Raw genomic sequence first — 25,713 nt, 5'->3', positions numbered from 1 at the left:
TTACTTTCCAAACAATCTCCACAAGTATTTGAAGGGCCTTCCAGTCAGCTTCATGAATGACTTGTTCTTCAGTGTCTTCGTAACAGAGAACAGAACATCACACTGTTAACTTCCCAAAAGACAAGACAGGTAGTAAAGAAGGCTCAAAGGCCTTTAGATCTATGTAGTAACGACTTTCAACCATTTCTCACTGCTCTGCTTTGCATCTTTGTACAAATGGTAGTTGTAACTCAGTCGTCTTCTAGTTTTGTTTAGTTTTTTGTGCTGCTTCCATCTAAGAAGGAAGGGAGTAGAGAAGAAATGAAGGCAGAATCAAGAAAGAAGGAAAATTGAAGGCATTAGTAGATGTTTTGTTTCTCAGAGCAAGGATCTCGGCTGCTTCTCTAGGGCAGACTGTCCTCGTAACCCTCTGTTGTGTCTCCTCACATGGGGGGTGTTCTCCCAGCTGAGACCTTTCCACTTTTTGGCCAACATCTCCATCTGTTTCCATCAGCAGTTCTCTGAAATGCCCACAGATTTTTTGCTTTTCTTGCTGTGAGAAGGAAAGTTTCTCTTTCCATTGGCAGTTTTCCTGTTGATCAGCTGAGTAATGCTCTCCACAGGCCTGCTGTCCTGTTTGGAAAGAGGTCCTTCCCAGCCAGGTCTGAGCTCCCAGCCAGCTGCAGGACCTGCATGTTCCTGGCAGTGTGGGCCCTTTACTGGCCAACAGTAACACCTACACCTCTTCTCCATATGCAGCCTGCTAGCCCCCAAACTTTCTCTGTTTGCAGTCTGACAAAGCGGGATTTTACCTTTCCTTACAGTCCTTATTACTGTACACAGTCCATCGCTTTTCCTCTTTCTCCTTTCATTTTGTTGTTTTAATAAGGGACCGGGCTTTTCATAGTCTGCTGAAAGCTCCCCATTGACTTCCAACAGAAAATATTATCAAGTGTTATCTCTACAAGAGTAAATTTTTGGACAACATCCTTCCAAAACATATTACATCTGCCCTGTTTAGTAACAAGCTGTGCCTGGTCCCATGATTTCCTAAGCTTCTTTCTTGCAGGACAGCAGCATTTATCTGTAAAGGCGAGGCAGCTGGAAAAGTGAATAAAAATGCAATATAAATACATGTCTGGCTGAGGAAATCTCTTATCCAAAGACCGCTGGAGCCTTGGAGGTTATTTGGAGGGAAATACTATGCTATACTTGTGCTCCCCTAATTCCCTTCCCTGGACATCCCATTGCCTACTATCAGGAGAGGACCGTGGCCTGTGTGGTTCTTTGCTGTGAACCACTGCAGTTGCATAGCACAGTGAGGCTGACTCAGACCCCAGATCAGTGGTTCCCTGGCCATGCAGTATTCACTGTTGGTACAGTTGAAGGGTTTCTGATTTGGAAGTCCTTGACAAATTGCAGAAAGTGGGAATTTGGATGAAAATTTGCTAGGAATCAAGGAGGGTTCTCTTTTCAGGCTGCTACATGGCAGTAAAGAAGGACAAGAGCTTAGTAGCCAGGTGATATGGGGGCTCAGTGGACTTTGAGTACTCGGCAGGTGAACAGTTTTTCCTCTTACTCTTTGGAAGTCCTCCTTACTGACACAGGACATTGCGTTGGATGCAAAAAAATCCACAGTGCTCCACGTTACCCAGTTGGTCCTTTCATTTGCTTGAAGACAGACTCTAAAATCACTCTTTTGATAAATAAGCATTGAGATGCTCTTGGACTGAACTAGTGGTTTTGCTCTCAGAGTGGACTTAAGTATACAGTGAAAACAGTTGTCATAGAATCATAGAATGGTTTGGGTTGGAAGGGACCTCAAAGATCATCCAGTTCCAACCCCCCTGCCATGGGCAGGGACACCTTCCACTACACCAGGTTGCCCAAAGCCTCATCCAGCCTGGCCTTGAACACTTCCAGGGATGGGGCATCTACAACTTCTCTGGGCAACCTGTTCCAGTGCCTCACCACCCTCTGAGTGAAAAATTTCTTCCTTATCTCTAATCTAAATCGCCCCTCTTTCAGTTTAAAGCCATTGCCCCTTGTCCTATCACTACATGCCCTTGTCAAAAGTCCCTCTCCAGCTTTCCCGTAGGCCTCTTTAAGTACTGGAACGCTGCTAGAAGGTCTCCCTGGAGGCTTCTTTTCTCCAGGCTGAACAACCCCAACTCCCTCAACCTGTCTTCATAGAAGAGGTGCTCCAGCCCTCTGATCATCTTCATGACCTTCCTCTGGACTCACTCCAACAGCTCCATGTCATTCTTGCGTTGGGGGCCCCAGAGATGAACACAGTGCTCCAGGTGGGGTCTCTTGTTGACTCATACCAGATGTGAATGCAGTGCCTGAACAGAAGGAGCTGCTGGATACGCTGTGGCAGACTGATCTGGTCTCTGGGAGACTCAACGTTAATCAGAAAAGTCCTCCAAGCCGCTGTGTTAGTTCATTCAGAAACTAATATTTTGCTTTTGTGCTGGAGTCCACTGGCAAGGTTTCAGTTTAGTGGGAGGGAGGAGGTGACATATGACAGAGGAAAGCTATAAAACAGTGGTTATTTGGGAATTATTGACTTTTTAATATTCTATGCTTGTTTGCGGATCATGCAGAGATTTCTTTGCAAATATTCAGATACCCTTAAAGTACATGTGGATAGTGTGTATTTTTGATTTGATTGTTTTCTGATCGATGCATCTTGTAAGATGTGATGATTTTCATTTGGTAGACTGTGCAAAAGAAGATCATTATAAGACAAAGAACTATTAGCAAACGATACACACTACTTGAGATTTTTCAACTTCATTTTATAGCATTCTTTGCTTTTTGACACTTGCAGCAAGATTTCTCACTGAGGTCCTTGAAGGGATTGATTTCTTTTATGAAGCTTTGGAGAAATCAGAACAAAGTGGACATGATGTAAATAGTTTTTTTGTTTATTTGTTTGTTTGGTTTTGTTTTACCTTCGGTGGATGTTATTAAAGACTTCAACAGTGGTCAAACCTTGTTTATTTAACTAAATAGAGCCAGGATTTTACCCTGTAATAGTCACTCAAAGTTTATTTAAATCTGCTCCTATAAATATACAAAGATGCAGTAAAGGCACCTCGACTGTCCCACCATTTTGGTATGGTTGTTAGTTCAATTTCCATGAGAATTTATGGCTGGAAGCACTATGATACAGCATGGGATTATATTACAACTTTTTCATTCCATAGTGGTATCCGAATCCAAACTGTGTCTCTATTTGGTTTATTAATTTGTTTTTCTGAACATATGCAGAATTGTAACATCCTAGTTTTGCCAAAATCAGACCTCAGTTTGGCAGACTTTTTTTTTATCAATTCCAGTTGTTCTTCCACAACCCTTTGAGGATTTTCTTTTTCATGTAGTCAATACTCTGTGTACTCCATCATGCACTCAATTAGAGGACATGTCAAATACATCTGTATTTAAACACAAACTATATTACTTCTCTCTTATTTTTGGCCCAGGCTAGGTTTTGCTCTACATTAAGTATTTTGGAATGACAAATGCTTACAGTACGGTATAACATCTAACTTGTAGTGGTTTGTGTTATGATTACAGTGTTGTCATGGTAATACAATTTTTGCAAATGAAAAGCCAGGGTTCACATATGTAGTTCTTACAAATCCTGGAAGGCCTCGGATGGGTCAATTAGTCATACATTTTATAACATCCCACATACAATAAGCTTTCCTAAGTCTGAGCAATGCACAGTATCAAGTAGAATTAGCTGGGAATTCTGAGAAAGTACTATTTGAAAAAAGGCAAATGTAGTTGGGTTTTAAAGTACCTTTCTCTTTCTTGTTCAAGAGAATTGTCCTTTGCACTGCATCTAACACGTTAGCTCATTTGAGCTGGCTAAGCCATGCCAGCACACCACTCATGTAACATGGTTTATAGGGAGAATAGCATACCACAGTGGGAAGTTACCTGTGCTACCTTCTGAATGATCCTCAAATGTGGAATGGGATAAAGAAAGTGCGCTTTAAAAGACAGTTATTGGGAAGGCCCATTTCTGAAAGTACACAGCTGAAAAAAAGCACACTTTGTTTTTACACTTAAAGCATCCAGCAGTGTTCAAAGGTCTGACAGAACAGCCCTAACAGCTCAGTTTCCTGACAAAAGTGGCTGATGAACCAGGGCGGGGTGCTTGGCCATCTGCCATTGCTGCCATTTGCTTCCCTTGGCCATTGGGCATTACCCTTCCCACGCTGGGTTAGTCTCCACTGGCCAAGAGCCGCGGCAGTTCCAACAGGGGCATGGCTCCATCGGGACACTGTATATCCAGACTGGAAGTGATGGTGCAAGCTGGTTCCAGGCTGGCATAGAAATAATAACACACAGTGCACAATACAATGTCAGATTTGTCATTAAAATATCCTTTTTTTGTGTGTGTGTGCATGTGTGTCTTTTGTAATATCTTAGACCTCATGAATATGTCATGGAAATTGCATTTAATCTAACTGTGAACATTAGCTATTTTCTTGCTTTCTTGATCCGGTAAAATTTATTTCTGAAGTGTAATTGTCTTTATTAAGAACAGACTTTTAATGGGCGTAGAATGTTTGTTCACGTGCCTGAACAGTTGGGGGGAAAAAAAAAGTGTTGCTTTTAGTAAATAACTATTGATGTCTTTTGTTCCTGTGCATGTGCAGTCCATGAGTCTGATAGAGATTGGAAACCCTTCGCAGAGTCTGGAAAACGTGTGTCGCTGGGCCTACTTGCAACAGAAACCGGACACTGGGCACGCAGAGTATCACGACCATGCTATCTTTCTCACGAGGCAGGATTTTGGTCCCTCTGGCATGCAAGGTGAGATGTTCATCAGGTTTTGTTCTGTAAGCGTCAAGACTCTGAGCAGCATCTGTGTTCATCACTCAGCAAGGCTGGTTGTGCAAAGTTTAATTGTGTGTCTTTTGCCTCATTTTGGTCAATGTTTTCTTTCTTCAAGAGCTCTGCATAGGGCCATTTTCAGTTGTAACTGTTTCACTTTTTTTTTTATCCTTTCTTACTGGTGGGATTATTTATTGGATCATTTCTTTGCACTTGCTGAAGCCAAGCAAATGGGATCCCTGTGTAAACAGTCCTGAAAATGCCCAAATATTAAAGAATGGATTTTGTGTTTAAGAAGTCTCCACAGCTGCTGCCATGTTCCAGCAGGATTGCCAAGAAATAATGTTACAGAGAGATCTGGAACAGCAGGGCCAAGGGCTGTCCACTTTTTCCTTTTTTCAAGCCCCTTCCTCCTGTGAGATCAGGTTTGCTCGCTGGAGAGTATAAACCTCAGAGCTTTTCCCTTCCTTTTGGATTGCCCCAATCTGCTGTCAGCGCAGGGCTGGGGCTGTGCTTGCGTGTTCCCTGAGGGCTGGAGGTGCACCGAGCTCCTCATGAGCTGTAACACAGTGGCATGTGGTGTCCTTTTCCCCTGTTGCCCCATGCACTTGGAGAAGGCAATTGCAGGATGGTCCTAGAGGTGACAACAGTTTTCTTGGTGAGCCAGGAATATAATTTTAATTTGTTCAACAGGCTGGTTGCATCTGTTTTGTAGATGAGGCACCACGTTATTGAATGTTAGGGGGCAGAGGTCTCTTGAGAGGACCTCTTCAACTATATTTGTGTCACAGCAGAGGACAGACATTCGTCCTAGAGCTTCTCACCATATTGTCTTTCCATACTTACTCATTTTCTGGAACGTGGTATTTCTCACAGGCTACGCTCCAGTCACTGGAATGTGTCATCCTGTTCGAAGCTGCACTCTCAACCATGAAGATGGTTTTTCATCTGCGTTTGTAGTGGCTCATGAAACTGGACATGTGTGAGTAGAACTGTGGACATCCTGTGTGCTGTCTTATCATGTCTCTCGTTCTGAGAAATATCCATGACATTGAAAAGATGCTGTTCTATGTTAAGAAACAATATTCAGGGTTAGCCCTGGCTTCCGATCTCAGCTCTCTCAAGGCTTTCTTTATAGTCTTCAAGAAGCTTTATATTTTGGTATTTTCAAATGGAAAACAGAACTAATACCAAAATACCTTCCAGCACTGCTGTGAGAGTAGATTGAATGATGTATTATAGTCTCCTGGTGGAAATGTAAAGTACACATAACAATGAAACATGAATTCATTGAGTCAATGGAATATGCAATTCTTGAAAACAATCCATATTAAATAAGTACATCATCTGCATATGTTACTACTGGTAAAGGATACAATACTGTATAGAAACTAGGTGCCAAGCACTGAGGTTACAGCTGTTCTATGTATTATTTCATATAAAAAATGCAATCATTTTACTTATTGATGTGATGAGAACCAATGACCGGGCAGGAGTTGTCAGAGCTTTGGTTTCTCCCAGAGCATTTTCATTTCCCTGTTCTCAGAGAACACCCATGGATTTCCATTTTCTCTTTGGTAGAACAACAGTTCCCAGAAGGCTTCTTCTGAACAATTTGAGACTATTCTGTTTTCCTTAAGAAAGCCTGCAGGCTCTTTTCTCTTTTTGTATCAGAAATCGTTAAGGGCTTTAAATGAAAAAATTGCCCAAGTTTATTGAATCTCACTGTAAACGTATCTTAATTAGACAGGACATAGAATTGATACCCAGATGGTATTTGATTACAGGATTTTTGAGTTAGGATTGAAAAGAGTACACAGTAAGCTTTAAAAGAGAGATCACTGAAGAATGTTTGTAATCCCTCAAATTACATTCAGACCCAATCTGTTAATTTGGTTTAAATTATGGACAGATATTGCCCATGTTAGTCAAACAGTGCTCATAAAAAAATAGAATATAATATCCTAACAAAGGGAAGGAGAAAATATATTCCTAATAAAGCCAAACAGACATTTTAAAATGTCTGTAACTTGAGATAATGTTCTAGAGAGCACCCAACACTTTCCAGGCTTTTTCACATTTAAACAATGTGGAATCGCTACTGGGCAATAACAGCAGCTAGTCTAAAGTAGCTTGCAGTGTGGCTTCTTCTTTTTTCTTTTTTCCATGCAAAGGGCTTGTCTAGAATTGCAAATTACTTCAAATTAAACCAAAGTGTGATTTTTTTAAAAGTTAGATAAACTTCTGAATAGCTCCATCTTGGAGTACGAATAAATTTCTGTTAATACTCCTGGAGGGTGGACTAGATCCTTAAACTAGAGATGGATTCATTTAACTGTAGTTATTTACAGATGTGGATGTGCAAAGAAGGCGGTTTTAGTCTGTTTTGAAAGTGGATTAAGCTGATCACATAAAAATACTCGCAAGGGTCAGTGTTTCTGTGTGGGAGCTACTACAGACTTGCTCTTTTCCTTCAGTCTCACCCTGTCTTATTTCTCATGATTTTGCTCATGTGGACAAGGGCCATGGGACTTAAGAACCTTGTCATAATCAACCACTGGTGACATTTGGGATGTGGGATCACTTGGACCCTCAGAGTTGACCTGCGATGTAACTGTGCTGGCTCTCTCCTGTGCGGGGCAGTTTAGGCATGGAGCACGACGGCCAAGGGAACAGATGTGGGGACGAAGTCCGCCTGGGGAGCATCATGGCCCCTCTTGTGCAAGCCGCATTTCATCGCTTCCACTGGTCTCGTTGCAGCCAGCAAGAGCTGAATCGGTATCTCCAGTGAGTAGCTGTTAAGCAGCCTCTCTCCTTTGATTAGGAAGCATGTAAGAACAATTCTGCATCTAGCATTTGTGCTTTATCCTTTTGTTAGTTACTCAAATGAGGTTGAATAAAACCAACAAAGATTTCCCCCCATCCTATTAGGAACGAGATGCTTTCCCATCAATTGTAAATAATAATGCAAGTTCTCCATTAGTTTGATTTCAGTCCATTTTAAATTGTTCTCATTTTGTTTACATCTATTCATTTTCTGGACATTGATAGTATATATGCTGTCCTCTCAAGGGTTATGAGAAGACACTATTACTAATCTCATTGCTAACTTTCCTCCCTCCCTAATGTAACCTCTAGCTGGAGAAGTGCCTACGCTACCCAGCAGCATGGTGTCTATCTTACAGATACCAAATTTGGCTTCAAGGGCTGTTTGTTGCTTATGATACGTGTCGATGATAAGATGGTGCTGCCTAGAGAGGAAATTCTGCCCTTTAAGTGCTTAGGGCTTTTCTTGCCTTTAATAGATATCTAAAGAGGGAGCATGGTTCTAGAACTCATTCATCAGTTGTTGCTTTTCCTTTAAGTGCCCTAAATGCAACAGCTTTTTAAACAGCTTCTTCCACATCCCTTGCCTTCCCTTTGACCCTGATACTTCGGGCATTAGACCTGCACTGGAGTTCCCTGACAAATTCTGATGTTTATGACCGTACTTTTGCTCCTTATAGAAAAAAATCTTACCCTTGTTGTTACATGCAAGTGGTAGGGGAAAATATGTGGTGACTACTAGGATACCTAGCAAACCTGAAAATGAGTAGGAAAAAATGCAGCAAAATACATGAAGTAAGCATGAGTCAGTCTTTCTGTCAATATTTTTATTATCTTAGATATCTTAGGTATGGCAATAAGGAACAAAAATATGGTGAGGGAAGTGTGATTGTTTCAATTAGCAAGATTGTTTAGAGCTTTAGCCATTAAATAAAAATCATCTGGCCTAGAGGGCTGCTTTGCATTCTTTTAAATACAGCTATTTTTAAATATGTTATAACAAAGCAGAACGATGGTTTGCTTTGAAGTAAATCTAACCTCAAAATTCTGCTTTCAACTCTTGGTATCTTCAAGGCAACCTGAATGATTGCCAGAATAGACGCGTGTGTGGTGTCCTCATGTCTGTTAAATAACTCGGAGGCATTTCAGAGATACTGTTGATCATGTTGGTCCTGTGAATTAACCAATGATTATATTGTGTTAACCATTCAGTGATACTAGCATCAGTCTTCTGTTCTCTACCTGGCTTAGACATGATTCTAGTACGTTACAGGCTATACTCATGATTTAGGACAAGAGGAGGAACTCCCATGTTTATCACACAGAAAGGAAACTCTGTACAAATTATGGATGAAGCTGAGAGCTATCAGCAGAAACAGAGAGGGAACAAACCTGAGGATTTAATGGAAGCAGGAAAGTACACATGCTTGCAAATGAGTCACTCTCAGCAAGGACACAGGAAGACTGCAAGCTTAGTGGTAATCTCAGATGGTTACCTTGGCTTCTGCTTCTAAAGCTTCACTTGAAAGGCAGATGCAGGCAGCAAGAAATTCCACAAATGGAAAATTAATTAAACTTTCTTTTCTTCTTGGTCTCGTGGACTCTTACTCCGATTCCTTTCACATAGGAAGCGTGGAGACTGATAGGAATTTACCTGGAAGCTAAATGGAATATACAATGGAAGGGCTTCACAAAAACTATATATAGAATCCAACAAAGGTGGATACAACGTGATAAAGTTAACGTGAGCGTAACTGCAATATTAGCTGCTTTTCACAACCAGCGTCTAAGAAGTCATAGGCTCTGTTTTGTTTGGAACAAAAAGGCAAAGAAACCACAAACACTGTGCAAGTCTCACAGCCCCATCTGTTACTGTAATTTTTGCCTGTTGCAGTTCCTATGATTGTCTGCGTGATGATCCCTTCGAACATGACTGGCCTTCCCTTCCACAGCTGCCAGGAATTCACTACTCCATGAATGAGCAGTGCCGTTTTGATTTTGGTTTGGGCTACATGATGTGCACAGCTGTGAGTACTTAAGTTTGGCTTCTGCTGTTTCTCATCCAGGAGTGTTGTAAGTGTCTCTGAAATGTCCTTAATAGGGATGATGTAGTGAAGCCCACAAGGAATGATGTTGTGCCCTCTTAGCTGTGAGCAAGGAATAACAGCTGAATGTTGACAAATATGTTATTTTAAGTATGTCTGTCTTTTTTTTTTTTAAAACTGAAGTTACAGAAATAATTATTCTGTAGTTTCATAAATAGCTGTAGACTTCAAACAAACAAGCTTGCTGCATTATTGAGCCTCCTATTGCTGGCAGCTAATTATTTCACTGCAAAAATCCCACCCAGATGCGAAGGAGATGGATTTGGTGGCACATCTTTTAGTGCTAACATGGGGCAGTACACTTTTAAGATCCAATTTTACAGAAAGCGTGATGTGTTTTGATGCCTAGCGTGAGAAAATAAGCGTGACAGTGAGTAGAGCAACTTGCAAGGACTCTTGATGACATGGTTGGTTCTCTTGTACCAGGAAAACAAGAGACAAAGTCTAAATTTAAAGGAAGGCAAGATTAGTGCAGTTCTCAGTGGATTGGCCTCAGAAAGCAGAGTCTTCTGCAGCAGGGCTGTGCCTCCCACCTCCAGCTCCTCAAGTAGGACAAAATATTAAATGGAAGGAGATGTTTTCAGCTGGTGTCGCAGCTGCTAGCACATAACATTTCTGCTTTGATTCCCATCTGCAGGAATATGTGTGCCGAGTGGTGTCTCTAGGTAATGGATGAGAACTTTTAAAGCATCAGCTGTAGTATTGTGTCTTGACACAATTCCCCCTGATGCTGCCTTGGGAGAATGTCCCAGTCAAAGAGGGTCTTTTCTTACAGCCGTTCTCCAGATCCTGGAAACGGACGCTTTCTATTCTTCTTTGTTCAGAATAGCCAAAAGCATGTCCAGGCATCATGTTTTAGTGTACTGTGTGGTGGGTGGTTTTCATCCTCTCCTGTACAAGCTCTTGCATTGTAGGTAAAATGCCAGTTTATTCATTGAATCAGGGTCCTGAGCTCAGGTTTCCATCCTCCTAAGGAGGTGATTGCAGCAGCTGAGCTACAGTCTGAGCAGCTCGTTTCCCTCTCCCGTGAGTACTCAAGGATTTTTTGTTTTCTTTACCAAATGAAGCAGCACCATTTGAAGAAACTGTAAGAAAAGTCAGTGTGTATCTTACCATCTGGAGGAGCTGGTTTCCCCCTTGCCCAGTCTGCCTTTGGTCACTGGTGTAAAACTATTTTGCCTGACCTTATTCCGTCAACTACAGGTGGGATCTAACTTCAGAGACATTGATGACTTTGCATGAAAGCTCAGATATGCTCAATCCACAGACACCATGGTGTTCCTTAGGGATCAGTGATAACAGCTGGCATTTTACAGCCAGGAAACTAAAAACCTCACAGTGCTGCAGCTTCTGTTGCAGTTTCCAGTGGGAGCTCACTCGAAGCATCATCTGCTCTTATTTTCTCATGTTACAGTTCCGTACGTTTGATCCTTGCAAGCAGCTGTGGTGTAGCCATCCCGAGAACCCCTACTTCTGCAAAACTAAGAAAGGGCCACCGCTGGACGGGACCATGTGTGCACCAGGAAAGGTGAGAGCGGGTGCTGTGTGTACGTGCACGCACACGTGTGTTCCTGCGTGTTTGGGTGCAGTTGGGGATGTTCCCCTTAAAATCAAGGAGAAGATGAGAAGAACCTATCTTGAGGACTTGAAGTCCACTGAGATGTGGGGCAAGCTCAGGAGTGCAAGTGAGGCTGTTGAGCAGCGTGAGGGGATGGTGCAGGAGCTGGGGTTGGTGTGTCCTGCATGACAGCTCTGTGACCATCAAACCCTGTTCTCGTGCAAGTCATGGAAGAATCTGCAGATTGTCCTGTGCTTCTTGACAAGTCTTTGTGGCAGAGCCAAAAATGAGGATATTTCCACTCGCCCACGACTTGTGTGAGGCCAGGGGGTCATGTCTGTATCAGTGGTCATGTGGTGATGCTGACTGGCCTCCCCGCTGCTGGGGGTGAAGACAGAGGTGAGGTCCTGGAGATGACAGCCAAGCTAAGACCACTACGGCTGCCCAGAGGGAAAGGATGGACGTGGGAGCTGAGTGCCAGCTAGAGAGAGCCAATGCGACGGCAGAGAGGGACTGTGAAGAGAGAAGCGCAGGTTTGCGGAGGTGGGTTTGCTGGCTTGACGAGAGTCAAGGGAGACATGAGGAGCTGTGGAGGGCAGGTGCAAGGTGGCAAGGGCTCAGACAGCTCCGAGCCCTCAGCCGAGGTGCTGGACCTGCTCCAGGTCTCAGCTATCCTTCTGTGCAGGTCACGCCATGCTCGTAGCGGATCTGAGCTCCAAGTCCTTTGAAGTCTGCTGAAAAATTCTGGCTTCCCTGGACTTTGGATGCAGTGACTGAGGGGGAGAGGAAGGTGTCGCTACTTGGAAAGATGTTTTGTTAAAACCCAATGGATTACATCATTTATGCGATAAATGAACCGTATTAGCAGCTGCTATTATGGTTTGAAATGTCTTTTTTTTAAAAACATAATGTAATGCTAAGTTAATTACCTAGCAAGTCATGCTCTGTAAAAACCACTCCCTTCTGGTTTTCTCTTCTTTAGATTATTGCTGTTATAACAGCTTTGTTTCATGTTTAAAAATATATATATTTTTAAATTGCAATCCAAAATCTTAGTTTCTTTGGATTCACTTTTCTATATCTTGATTTTTAAATTAAAAATATTAATGAAACCTGCAGAAAAACACAGTTATATTCCATTTTGTTGCATCACCCTCTTCCCCAAGCCATTCATTTGTGTTAGTATTTGAACAGAAGTGAGAAGAAAAAAAGAACTTGTAACCTTACAGTTAAGGATCTGTCAGTGCTTCCATTATAAACAGTTTGTCAGAGTATTATGCAACTCAGCTGTAAAAATTTCCTCTGGACTTGAACTTGGGATCCAAGGCTTCAGCAAACTGTGCAGGCAGCCAGGCTTTTTAGTTCAGTGGAGATGCAGGAGCGTATGTGCACATTCTGAAGTTTCAGTAGATGATAGGACTATGACTGTTTTATTCCCAGAGGAGCTGTCCCAGTTTTTGGATAAATAAACTTATTGCAAGCTTGCAGGAGAACCAGAGAAAATGATAGAAAATGAAAACCATTTTGTTAGATAAGGCTCAGCAGTCTGAGCTAAACATTTTTTTAAAAATAGCATGAGTTATGAAGGTTATACAACTGACTTTGTGTATCTGAGCTCAGCGTTTGACCAGTGTATTTGTTAGTTGTTGGTGTTTTTAATACAGGCACATCAGTTCAGTCCTTTTCCATCTGTTCCTTTCCTTTCCTTTTCATCCCTGCCTTTGATTTGTTCTTTCCCTGTTCACTCTTTTCATCGATTTGGACAATGTCAGAAACTCCTGCCTGAAAGGACGGGGACTGTAAAATGCAGGTATTGCCCAAAGCTGGGACTCAGTTGCAGTGTGGCAGCTTCCTTTAAGATGCGTCTCCCATGATACCTCATCAACATACGAGGAATAGGAAATTAACTTCAAACTTCATCCACTATTTTCTTTGGAATAATGCCAGAAAAGAAAAGAACAGAAACATAAGCAATTAAAGATGTTGATTCAAAAATTTCCATTTGTTTTCCTGCTTTCGAGACTTAAAGTTTGCATGATTTCATACCACTAATTCCCAGGGCCTATTTTAAGCTCAAACCAATCACAACACTGCTGATGTGTCAAGGAAACATCCTGGCTTTGCAGCAGCTGAGGGGACCGAATGCCAGAAATGCAAGTGATGTTCGGGAGACTAACACGGCGGATGATGTGGAGATGTTCCTACCTAAGCCTGGTGTTCAGCTCACTGAGAACTGGTCTCTTCACTTTCCCAAACTCAGCAGATGCTATTGAGGAGAAACCAGTCCAGCTGCCTCCGTCCTAACTGACGATCAAGGGGCAAGAACGCCCATGGAAGACACAAGATTTGTAGCACATTTTCAGCAAGCATGCTGATAAGGGCCATGTCTCTGCACATCCAGGTTGTGTCTTGGACCTAGGCACTGATCCTTAGAAATGGAAGGAAGATTAACCTTTCTAATGCTGCCTGTATGTGTGTATGTATGCACATATGCATGCATATAGATGTATATATAAGTAAATATGTGTAAATATATGTAGGTTCTTCTGTGCATGTGCTTGTTTGAAACAAGTTGCCAAAAGAGTGAGGTTCTGCCATTTCAAAAACTTTTTAATCAGTCTTCTGCAAATGGAGACATTGAACGACCATTATGTTAATTGGCAACAAACTAATCATTTGCTGGATTTAGGGATAGAAAAATAAAATATTCTCTTGGAAATTCCCACACAGAGAACAAAGCTACTATTTTTTATAGAATCCTAAAAGAAATAGAATATTGCTCCCAGCCTGATTTTTTTTTTTTTTGAACTAGATTGAATTTTCAATAGCAAGAGGGAAGATTCTATCAATTTCATGAAGTTTTGATGGTGCAGGAACTTGCAATTACTTCTGTGTCTGAATGGTCACATTAACTTCCATGAAATAACTCCAGTGTGTAAAGTTAAGCACATGGAGGGTCAGAGTCTTAATGTGAAGTGAAAGACACTCCATAAATTGCTATAGTAAACCTCGTGCAGACAAGGCATAACTGTGCAAGGCTTAACTCTGCATAGCATTCTGTGGGTTCAAAAAAAAAAAAATGCGTTCAGCTAATAATTTGTTTACTTGTATACAGTTCTATCAGCTCCATCGTTAGCCTCAGGTTTCTAAAGCCAGGCAACCTTCAGAAATATATCACGAGTTTTTGTTGTTCCATTTTTTAAAGCTATTACTCTTTAGGGGAGACGTTTATATTGGCTGAAGCAGCTAATTGCTCTCCACAGGACAGAAATGAAACCCAAAGTCATCCGTGCAAGGAGATCGCATGCTCAGGTCCATCTGCTTGCTGCAGGGACTAATGCAAAGGTCTGCACCACCTGAGTCTTTTTGTTTCTTTTCTTGGAGAGAGGCAAGAGCCTGGTACCTGCCCCTGCCAGCCGAGCTGATGTTGCTCTTGGATTTGGCTTGTGTGCCAAGGATCCAGCACAAACCTAGCAGGGATTCTCTTCCCTTGCACCGTGCTAATGAGACGATCTGAGTCAAACTTGGAATGACTCTGTAGTCTGTCAGGAAAGGAAGGGAATGATTAAATATTGAAATAAAGAGATATTACTGAGAAGAAAAATGGACAGAGAAAAAAGGTTTCTGAAAACACTAATGTGTACTCAAAGCAATCCAGATAATTTCCCACTGAGAAAGCTGACCTCAGCTTCTCTCGGAGTCAGGAGACAGATGGGTAAGTGTATGCTGTGTTAGTCACCACAGAAACAGGGAGAGTACTTCATTCTCCACTGAAGAAACTTTTACTGGCTCAGGGTAGACTTCGGTGCTAGAGCTTTCAGTTTGTCCCTTGCAACTAATTCTCCAACAGATGGAGCAGAGCGGGCCAGCCTGTGTGTGATGGGAAGTACAAATAAATCAGTAACCCTCTCGTGGTATGATCTCAGGAGAGCTGAGGACCACCAGCCGCGATGCAGCACAAGGGGCTGCCTGGCAGGTAACGGGGCTGTCGAGCGAGGAGATGGGAGCGTTGCCAGTTTGCCCGATGTAAAATAGACAGAGACACCCTCGGAAGATCTGCAAGTCTCTTCTTGAAAAATTAACTTGCAGATGTGTTAAGCCCACAGGAACACACTGGCTCTCTTTTTGGCTTCCACAGCAGTTGTTTCAAAGAACTGCTGAAAACAGCAGTGGAATGTTTTACTGCAAGAGATTTAAGCTTCCTCTCCTGGAAATTGCACTTGTTTTGGACTGTCCTGTTTGCCAGAAAAATAGGCGAGACTGCAAGAAGTCATCTTGTCTTCCACTAAGAAAACAATTTGCATTTACCCAGGAGTTTTTTTTTTCCTCTTAAAAAAAAAAAAAAATTGCTTTAATATGCTTCGCTCTTTAAATGAAACCCTCTGTTTATGAAGGGAATAGTGGTTGAAACTGGCTCTTTTCCACCTCATTATGTAGCTAATGTAGTGCCAATAGGAAGGATTGGCTCTAGCTTCCTTTATTACACTGGAGATTCCTCCGTCTCGTGCATTTTCTTGCATGGGTCTGCACAGAGTAAGACTTGGTTGTGAATCATTTTGTTTTATGTAGGCTCCTTTCTTTGAATCCACAGGCAAAAAGGCAGAGCTGGGGATGACTCATGTTACACAAATGCTTGTCTCCTTATAGCTCTGCCTCAGCTTCCTGACAATCAGCGTATGACCAGCTTCTCCAGTAAAAATCAGCGTTGCTCTTTCCTTTGCGCAGAAAAGCCAATAACACTTTTCCATGTTTGCCCTCCAGTTCAGAGACCAGTTGCAGTGTCAGATAGGTGGTTTCTTAGTGGTTGTTGCAAACCCACATCTCCCTGTTCCTGGCTAAAACAGGGAAAAGAGATTGGAAAACACAACATCACGTGTCTCTCCCTCTCCGTGGAGTCCAAGCGCTGGATCCTGGATCATCACCTAATGAACATATGCGACGTGGCTCTTGAAACAGATTCAGTGATTGCTGTGGAACTTACATTACACCTGAGGGATGCAGAACCCTGATAAAAGAATGTTTAAGCAGGAACAGATCAGGAGCTGTCACATTTCATCTGCTTCCAAGCCCAGCTGAAATCTGTATTGACACGCTGTTGCGTTGCCAGCTTCCCCTGCATCTCTGAATGGTTCCATTGCTACACGGGGCCCGACAACTCAAACTGTTCGTTCAGACAAACCTCTCTAAAGCCATAAGTAAACAGTCCCTGAAGGGTACAGTGCTGAGCTTCAAAACTGAGGAAAGCAAAGGACATATTAGCATTTTGTGTTTCTTTTATGCTTTGCTGAATTATCCCTTGTTCTGTCAAACAGCTAAGAAAAATCTGCCCATTACAGCTCCGGAGCAGGATTGGTATAATTGGCTCTGTGGTAACTCATCTGTTTCATAGGTTTGAATGTTTGAAGTCATGAGAAATAATGAATAGTTGAAACGTAATTTCTACTCTTTTCTACTCCTTGTCCAGCCAAATCACCACCAAAATAAATCACATGAATAAAGAGCTAGTCATTGAGCAGATTAGCAAATCAGTAAGCTGTGTCTTGTCACCGTTTTACTAATGATTCTCTCTTTAAATTCAGGATTATTAATGATTAACCATCGCTTTTAAATTTGTCTTCCAGATCACTAATCGCTCTATGCTTAAGAACGCTCTCCTGTTATATATCTTCTGATTTTGTTTTTGCTGGCAGCACGCGTTTAGCCATATGCTCGGTTTGTGCCGCCTGCCAAATTCCTGCGTTCCAGGGCTTGTTAAGCTGTGTAAAATGTTGTTGTTGACTTGAATGTTAAGGAAAGTAAGTGACTGATTGCACTTGTTGTTATAGCCATCTGTGCGCCTGAGCCAGAGCTCCTATCCCGACAGTAACCGTTAACGCAGACAAACTGCAACAGTCCAATGCAAAGTCATTTTTTGGGCTGCAAATATTTTCCAGCACCTGCACTTTGTCAGTAGACTTTGATGAAAGCAGAAATAGTACTAGAAAGGGTCAGAATTTGTGATCCTTGAGAAGAATTCATCCTGACTTCAGCTAAGAAAAAATTCCATGATTAGGGACTGAAGAAATTGGTGGAAGGACATTGGTGGGTTTCTTTAATGAGAAGAGACAGTAGAGAGTATCAGTGCTGAAGCTATGAAGGCTCTTAAAGAAATGTGTGAATACCTTATAGGGTTGGGGAATGCAGCAAATTGTGTGTTTCAGCCTCTGTAGAATGACTATATTAAAAATCAGGTAAAAGCAACGAGAAAGCCTCGTAGGGCATGATTAATTGTGCAGAAGTGGGACTGTCCAGGGCTGCTCCCTCCTGAATGTTTCCTGGTATTTTGGTCAGGTTTAGTATGAGATCTCCAGGGAGACTGCAAGAGTTCCTTAATAGCAATAATGTCTAAAATGTGAGTTGGCCTTAATTTCGTGCCACTTCACTGATCACGTTTATTGCAGGAATACGTATGCTGAGTTAGGAGCTGCTGGGAAGGACGGTGCTGCGGCCGGAGCTCTGGCCATTGCTTCCTGAAGTGGCTGCGTGCAATGGCAGAGGCAGAATTTTACCTTTAGCCTCCAAGATTTGGGACTCCGCCGTTCCCCTCTAAATGAACCTGTATTAATTATGTTGAAATCACCGCTGCAGACGCGTGGTGGGGGCGAGTGATGCTGAGAGCAGTTCAACAAACTTGGCAGGCTTGAATCCTGCAGGCATATACGTGCACATTTAACATGTGTAAGTCCATAAAATCTAAGTGAGTTTGGGATCATGGGCACCGTCTGACAGTGGTGATCTCACTACTTTCTCCTGGTGAAAAAAAATCCAGAATTTGTGCCTAAAATGAAATGTGTTGTACCACAGCTTCTCATATGGTATTATTTAACAATCTAATCATTTTGACATCTAATTTTCTCTTTTAGCATTGCTTTAAAGGTCACTGCATCTGGCTGACACCAGACATCCTGAAGCAGGATGGGCACTGGGGGGCATGGAGTAAGTTCGGTTCTTGTTCTCGCACCTGTGGCACCGGAGTGAAGTATAGGACGCGGCAGTGTGACAATCCACAGTAAGTTTACATACATCCATATGCTTTTCTGACATAGAGTGAACGAATGGTGAGAATCCATGCTGAATTACGTGTTAAATCTGACCTATAGTATATGTTGTCAGAAATTCTGCTTGTGGCCCTTAGCAAGTCATGAATCATCTTTATTTCTCCGTTTACCCATCCATTAAACTGGTTATGCAGTTACAAGGATCTTGAAACTGCTATTACATACACTATTGCATAAAGCATAAGTAAAAGTTTAGAGCCCTATTTATGTCTTATTTTAATATGTGAGTATGAAATAATGGCAATGATTTCCTGGATTCTTTTTTTAAATGCATATACCTTTAAATTTTTTTTTTATTCCATCTTTTTTTGGATATTTCAATAAGAAGGTCTTAAAATATTTTCAAACTCTTTTCATTCCAAGTTGGAACAAAGCTCCAGAGATCAGAACCTTCCCCAAAGTTAATTTTAGTAATAGTAAATTGTTTTACTTTGATAACTTATATAAGGCTCATCTAGATAATGTAGAATGACTTAATTTCAGTAACACTGGAAGTATAATGTATTTAATATAGGTTGGTATGTACAAATGATATGAAATGTATAATTATTGCTGACTTATTGTGATATCATAAAACAACAAGATCCTAACAGCAAGAACTGAAACAACTGTCAGAATTAAATGATTTTACCAGACAGGACATTTTTAACATTGACTTTCTCAGTTTGTGCTGATAAAGTGATTGAACTTGACTAGTGTTAAAAATCATCTTATCATTGATTAAGAAAAAACCTTCAGTTTTATGGAGCAGCATCTTCTGGTGGAAATTGTTAAGAAAACATTTACCAGTTCTAACTTCAGCCTTTATTACACTGGCAACATGAAAGTGACCTGTATAATTGTGGGCACAGCTTCAGTTGTAAAATCTGTGTTCACATAGGAAAGGCCTAAACTATTTAAAACGTTTTCTGTGTTTCCTGGAAGAGGGTGCAAACACAGCTGTGACTCCTGAGCTGTGTGTTGCCAGAGCCCACCGTGAGCTGACGCACGTCTGCCGGGGGGCTGCAGCCCTGAGCTGGGCTCTGGGTCTGGATTTGCTGCTGGCTTAGGGGGTGGATGTGAGTGATCACTTCATCTGCTTGCGCTTGCCTTTCCTGGGCCGCGCCAAGAAAATGTCTTTTCTTGCCTTTATCAAGTGGTTTGAGGCTTTTCTTGCAGAAATTGCTTTTTTTTTTTTTTAAGAGCTAAATAGTGACCGCAGGTTTTTTAAAGGAAATACATATTTTCCATACCAGAAATACATCACTGGGCTTCATCAAGTGCCTACAGACATGGCTGGGAATGAAATTATTCCTCAGAGGATTTGATGGATGCTTGATTCCTGCATTAATGGCAAAACTAACCATGGCTGTCTCTCCTCCCTGCAGTCCCGCCAACGGAGGCCGCACGTGTGTGGGGCCGAGCTACGAGTTCCAGCTGTGCAACACTCAGGACTGTCCTAAGGACTTGGAAGATTTCAGAGAGGAGCAGTGCCGGCAGTGGGATCCTTACTTTGAGTACCAGAACACGAAACACCACTGGCTCCCCTATGAACACGTTGATGGTGAGCGGTCCCTTTTTTCTATGGAAAGTAAAATCTGATGAAAACACAAGTAGAAGTTATGTAAGGAGGGATAAAACTCCTTCTAGGGAAATCGTGCCTCACAAATCTGTTACGAGTTGTTTGGAGGTATCATCCAATTCATATAATACACTTGAATTTTGAAAAAACTTTGGACCCTGTTCCCCAATAACTGCTCTTACACTGCATTATCGTGAGATAAAAGGGAATGATCTTTCATGGTTGTGTGTGACCCACAAGGATGGGTGCTGGGAGCATGGGTGCTGCTGTCCACACGTGGCAGTGAGCTGAGAAAGGGAGCGAACGCAGTGACAAAATCTGCTCAGGATACAAAATTATTCAGGCTAATTAAAAGAAGGTGGCCCGTAGTGAGAGCTGCAGAAGGACCTCATGTCACTAAGAGACAATGTGACAAATGAAGTTTGGTGTTGATAAATGCTGCTAATGGATATGGGGATAAAAAAATGATGCGTATATGTGTATGGGTCTGTACACAAGGGAGGCTCTGAAGAGAAAGGTGTGGGAGTTGGGGATAACTTTAGGAAAACATCAATTCGGTGACTGTTGAGAGAGGGATGGAGAGCACTGATCTGCCTCTGTATACCTGCATGATGTGTCTGCATTTTAACTACTCTGCCAATGTAGCTTAGGTCGTGCCCATCTCACTGCGGCCCCCATTGCTATGAAACTCATAGCTGAACTCAGAAAGGCCCAAATAAAGCAAACGTTAGCAGTGACTTCTGAATAAGGAGAGTTTACATAAACTAAGACTTTTCACCCTGAAAAAGTGATGATTTAGATTAAAAAGATAGAGTTACAGAATTGTGAGTGGCATGAAGAGACTGAACACGGAATGATTATTCACTGTTTCTCATAACACAAGCCTGGGAACGTCAGATAAAATTGTCAGGTGGCAGATTTAAAACAAATAAGAGGAAGTACTTTTTCCACACAGCATGTAATTAAACTGGAATCCATTGCCACAGGAAGTTGCGGATGCCAGAAAGTTTAAGAAGTGATTTAGATAAATTCTTGAAAGTTCTATAATCCATTAAGAGCTGTTAAACACCAAGCTCCAGCCATGACTTAGGAAGTCCCCAAACTGCAGCTTACGAGAAACCTGAAGAATATTCTGAGAAAAGTATTAGGTTTGTTCATACATCTTCCTGCAAACACTGCTGGCAGGTGTTGAGTTGGACGGTGCTGGGTCTGAATGAGCATGGTCAGTCTGATGTTCTGGTGTCTCGGCAGACATCGCCTCTAAGAACAAAAATTCATTTTCCTGTTAATGCCTCTGCTTAACTGTCAATGCAAGTGCAGGTGGTTGATTTGGGCCATGAAGGCTGTTGCCGTGCTAGTGCCACATCGAGTTGAAAACATGCCAGGAAGAGGTTTTACTGAAGAAAAAAGCAGAGGGCGATGATTCTTAACTTGTTTGACGAGGAGTGCGGGCTGCTCGCCGCTTTTCAACCTGCTCACTTCGTTTGAACGATGGGTGCTCCAGGGCAGGGCTGGCATGAGAAGGGGCAGACACTGGGCACCCCAGCTGTCCTCAGCCAGGCACCCATGTCTGGGAGGGGAAGAGTTACTTTGGGTGAATCATTTTGCATTCCAGTGAGAGGATACTCTGCCAGAAGTTAATAGCAAATTCCTTGTAATTAATTTGCCTGACTTTCTTCCCAAACATTTCTTAGAGTTCCCTCATTCTTTTCATGCCATCTTGTGCAATGTGGGATTTTTCAGAGGCACAGACACAGCCTCACAGCCTAATTTCGTGAAATAGCTTTGCTGGCACAGGCAGAGGGGACGAACGCTGTGGCCCGCAGACCTTTACTTCTGCTTTAGCCCTTGGAGCAGTCTGCTGCAAAGACTACTGAAACTAATCAGATGTTTTTGCTGTTAAATTCAATGGCTTCTGGGTCAGAAACCAGTTCACTGATGTCTGAACACTGCTCACTGGGCACTGCTGGTTTCCCATATAACTATGGTATAACTGCAGCCACCTTTAGAGTTACATTTACCTGTGCTGGGTTATTAGAGGGAGCAGCTTTTGTGTGAAAGCAAGGCCGGAGGGTGGCTTGTGCTTGAACTCTAATATATTTAAAACTCCCTTTTGTAAAGAAAACGTTATCAGTGACATACTTTGTGCAGATAATGCAGTCATGGCTCAAAAGCGACATAAATCCATACACTTCACACGCAGCTCAGCTGGACGTGTCTGACACGTTGTGTATGTGATGGGGACAGAGGGGAGCATCTCATCCCGTGGCCAGGGAAAAGCTGCCAAGCTGGCGTACACCCCAGTGTGTGCTTGGGCACCCTGGTGCTGCACTGTGCCGTGGCCTCTCTCCTGCTCCAACCCCCCTGAGCACCCCATCTCCCAGCCTCCGCTGGGTTCACATACCCCTGGGCCATGCATCTGCCAGGGCAGTGTAGAGTGACATTGGCTATCAGCTCCCAGCCTCAATTAAATGAGAAGGAAACGCATGGGGAGCAGGGAACGGACAGGCATACGATCACGTCCATGCTCCTGCATCTCTACTATGCCCAACAGCAGTGAATGGAAAGAAAATACTTCTTTGCAATTAACAGGGTCCAATTTAACGGCACTTGCACATTTACTGTTCCCATGGGTCAATGGGAAGAGAACCCTCTCTAAAATAAAGCCCTTTACAGAGTTGTTGGCACCCAGTCAGACCTTCTGATGTTTTCATTTAATCGTGGACAGCGCATGTGTGGTATGCGTGGGGCGGGTGTGGGTGCACACACAGGGGGTGTGTGTACAAGTCTGTGTCTTGTGTATAATTTGAGGTTTCTAAGATGTGCAAATACATTAGGTCTGTGATTATGATGATCTTAATAGTCCCCTATTAAGAATCTGCACCCAAAAAAAAGTAAAGCACCTGTGTTAATAGTCTAGACCCTGCATTTTTAGCATGAAATCTCTGCGCTGTTCAGGAGCGGTACCAAAGGTCTCTGATGTACCAATAGTCAGTGGCCATGAGGTCATCAACAGCAGTAACAAGGACTTTATTAAAAGAGGGCAGAGGCCATGGAACTGTACAGGGGAAGAACGCAGAGGGCCTGTAAAGACTTATTTTAATTGAACTGCTATAACAGAAAGGTCGTTATTGTTTTAAATGGTGGGAAAAGTGTCCCAACTTTTAATCATGTTCAAATAGCAGAATCTTTATTTGTTTCATCTAACAGAAAGGCCATCTGCTTTTCCTTGCCAAGGAAAGCATAGTGAATCCTATTATGGGACTGGGGACAGCAAAAGGTATCGGTAAAATGAAATACACTGGTGGAATACAACTTTATTCCACTACCGATTAGTCATTTCAGCTTTTTTTGTTGTTGTTCTTAGCTCTTTGGAGCAGTTTAGGAGAAAGAGGTGCGGTTGTCTGGCTGTTTGTGCATGTGTTAGCAGTAAAAAAAATTATTTTTTTTCTGAATCTCTTTGACATCTCATCTTGTTTAATGATTTAAACTATCATAAATACAAGTACAACAATGAAGGAGAATTAACTTCAGGTTTAGGAGGAAATGATATGGCCCAGCTCTCTCTGAAGACATTTTGGATGCCGGACTCATTGTCAAACGGCTGCTTTTAATGACAAAATAAGTTTTGCTTTTTTTAGATTTAAGTACAGTGCAGGAGAAACTGATGCAGAAACCTGCATCTCTCACAGGCAGTCATGTAGCACACTGCAGAAACCTCTGCCCGATTGCATCGTCTGACAGAGGCGCCCATCAAAGTAAATGATCTGTTATTTTGAAGACTGTCTCCTAATGATGACACATGGGTGTTTTATGATTCAGCAGTTTCCAAATGATCACATAGCCTTTGAAAGGGGATAAGCATAGATGATTTATGGGCTACTGTATTGCGTTCTGTGATGCACGCAAGGAAGAAGAGATTGCTAACACTATCAAAAGTGCTGTTCACAAAGTCAGCAACTAAACCGTTAGAGCTGAACTCACACCGTTTGGATAATTCTGTTTTCCAGCTAAGGAAAGATGCCACCTGTATTGCGAATCAAAGGAAACAGGGGATGTGGTGTATATGAAAAGGATGGTGCATGATGGGACCCGCTGCTCCTACAAAGACGCTCACAGCATCTGCGTGCGAGGGGACTGCTTGGTAAGTTTTGATGGCTTCTTTCAGAGTGTAGCGTTGTGTAAACAATTAAAAGTGTTGCTTGAGTGTTTCTCTCCAAGAACGGCTATTTAAGTAAGTATAATAATGCCGTGGGCAAGAAGGAGATTTCATTAGGATTATTGTCACAATATTATGTGTGATATTCACAGTTGCCATCACGTTGCATGTGACTGAATTCCAACAGCGCCTATTTACACAAATAATGCTTAATGCAGTATTTTGAGATGAACCATTACAATTAGTTTTCCATTAAAGCTTTTCCTGTTGAGGTTAGGTGGGAGTGGAATGTACAATGAAATAGGAACATGCAGCAGCTTTCAAGGAAAGTGGTGTTAAGATATGGCTGACGTGCATTCTCTCTGTATTTGATCATGCTATTTTTAAAAAATCAATGACAGTTCCTCTAAGTTGGGATCTGCCGCAGGTCATCTTTCAACAGAATTAGAGGCTCTGACTTAGCAAAGCACTGGTGAAGGTGCTTATCCTCGCATAGATGCTTTGGTTCTCCTGGAATTTAAGCATCTGCTTTAAGATAAGCTGAGGCTTAAGAGCTTTTCCTGAACTGTGCTGCTTTCCTTCAGTAAGAGTACCACTGTGAAGCATAATACAAAAATATAATCACCTGATTGACAGCTATTATAGGAACTGGAAGTATTAAAATCTGTTTAGAAGTTGATCTTCCAGGAAAATACTACAATTTGTACCTTTTTCATGAAGCAGAAGTCTGGGTTTTGATATCTGAAGTGAAGGCTCATTTGAATGGAAGCGTGGATAAATAAGAATGACTGTTGTTCTCTTTGTGCACAGAAAGTTGGGTGCGACAAGGTCATAGGTTCCACGAAGCAGGAAGATAAGTGTGGTGTTTGTGGAGGAGATAATTCCCACTGCAAAGTGGTGAAAGGAACGTTTTCAAGAGTACCAAAGAAACAAGGTCAGTGCACTCAGTGTGTTTTGTCCTGGGGAACTCAGGGTATTTTTGTTTGATCTCTTCTGTTTTGTGGAAAGTACCAGAGCAATCACACATCGTTACAGCATCACTAATTCCAATAAACTCTCTGGACTTTACTTTGAGATGTGTCTAGAATTTGAAAATAAGACTTTTGTCCATGGGTCAGTTAACTCTGCGGATACCAGGGACTGTGCATGCACAGAGGAGGGCTTCAGTGCTCTGTGTTGGAGAGCTGTGGACTTATTTGTGCTGCTGATGTCACTCAGCTGCTCTGTCTGAGTTACTGGGGGGCTGCAATAATATGTTGTCATTGCTCTCTGTCAGACAGGAGCTCACATGGTCTCTCTCTGTGGGTGCATATGGCACTCAAAGCCCATTTTAGTCTGAAGCAAAGTCAGTTTGTTGATGATACTTAAGGCATTTTTCTTCTGACCCGAAGCCCTTTGTCCCTGTTATGTTCCATCACCTGGCCCAGAAACAGGGATGGGAATGATGCTGGATTAGGTTCAGCGTGCTGTAATACATACTGCTTTTAGAAAATAAGATTTATTTAAAAACCTGAGACAGACTCTTCACGTTTGTGGCATACTAACCAGTTACTATCTTTTCAAATACTGCAATA

At 42.2% G+C, this 25,713-nt stretch overlaps 1 protein-coding gene across 2 annotated transcripts in view; it reads left to right on the top strand.

Moving 5' to 3' along the window:
• The window catches only part of ADAMTS2 (ADAM metallopeptidase with thrombospondin type 1 motif 2), a 183,267-nt gene that overhangs the window by 143,827 nt on the left and 13,727 nt on the right, over positions 1-25,713 (top strand). For both annotated transcript variants that reach the window (XM_086621406.1, XM_086621405.1), the window contains 9 exons: positions 4,656-4,812; positions 5,710-5,815; positions 7,477-7,620; positions 9,554-9,686; positions 11,179-11,292; positions 18,225-18,370; positions 19,787-19,962; positions 23,991-24,124; positions 24,950-25,073. In XM_086621406.1, coding sequence (XP_086477532.1) covers positions 4,656-4,812; positions 5,710-5,815; positions 7,477-7,620; positions 9,554-9,686; positions 11,179-11,292; positions 18,225-18,370; positions 19,787-19,962; positions 23,991-24,124; positions 24,950-25,073 — 1,234 coding nt within the window. The remainder of the gene's footprint in view (positions 1-4,655; positions 4,813-5,709; positions 5,816-7,476; positions 7,621-9,553; positions 9,687-11,178; positions 11,293-18,224; positions 18,371-19,786; positions 19,963-23,990; positions 24,125-24,949; positions 25,074-25,713) is intronic.

This window comes from Tauraco erythrolophus, chromosome 16 (assembly GCF_009769465.1).
Source record: "Tauraco erythrolophus isolate bTauEry1 chromosome 16, bTauEry1.pri, whole genome shotgun sequence".
NCBI lineage: Eukaryota > Metazoa > Chordata > Aves > Musophagiformes > Musophagidae > Tauraco > Tauraco erythrolophus.
Note: the sequence above shows the minus strand (reverse complement) of the source record. Positions and strands in the feature narration are given on the sequence as shown.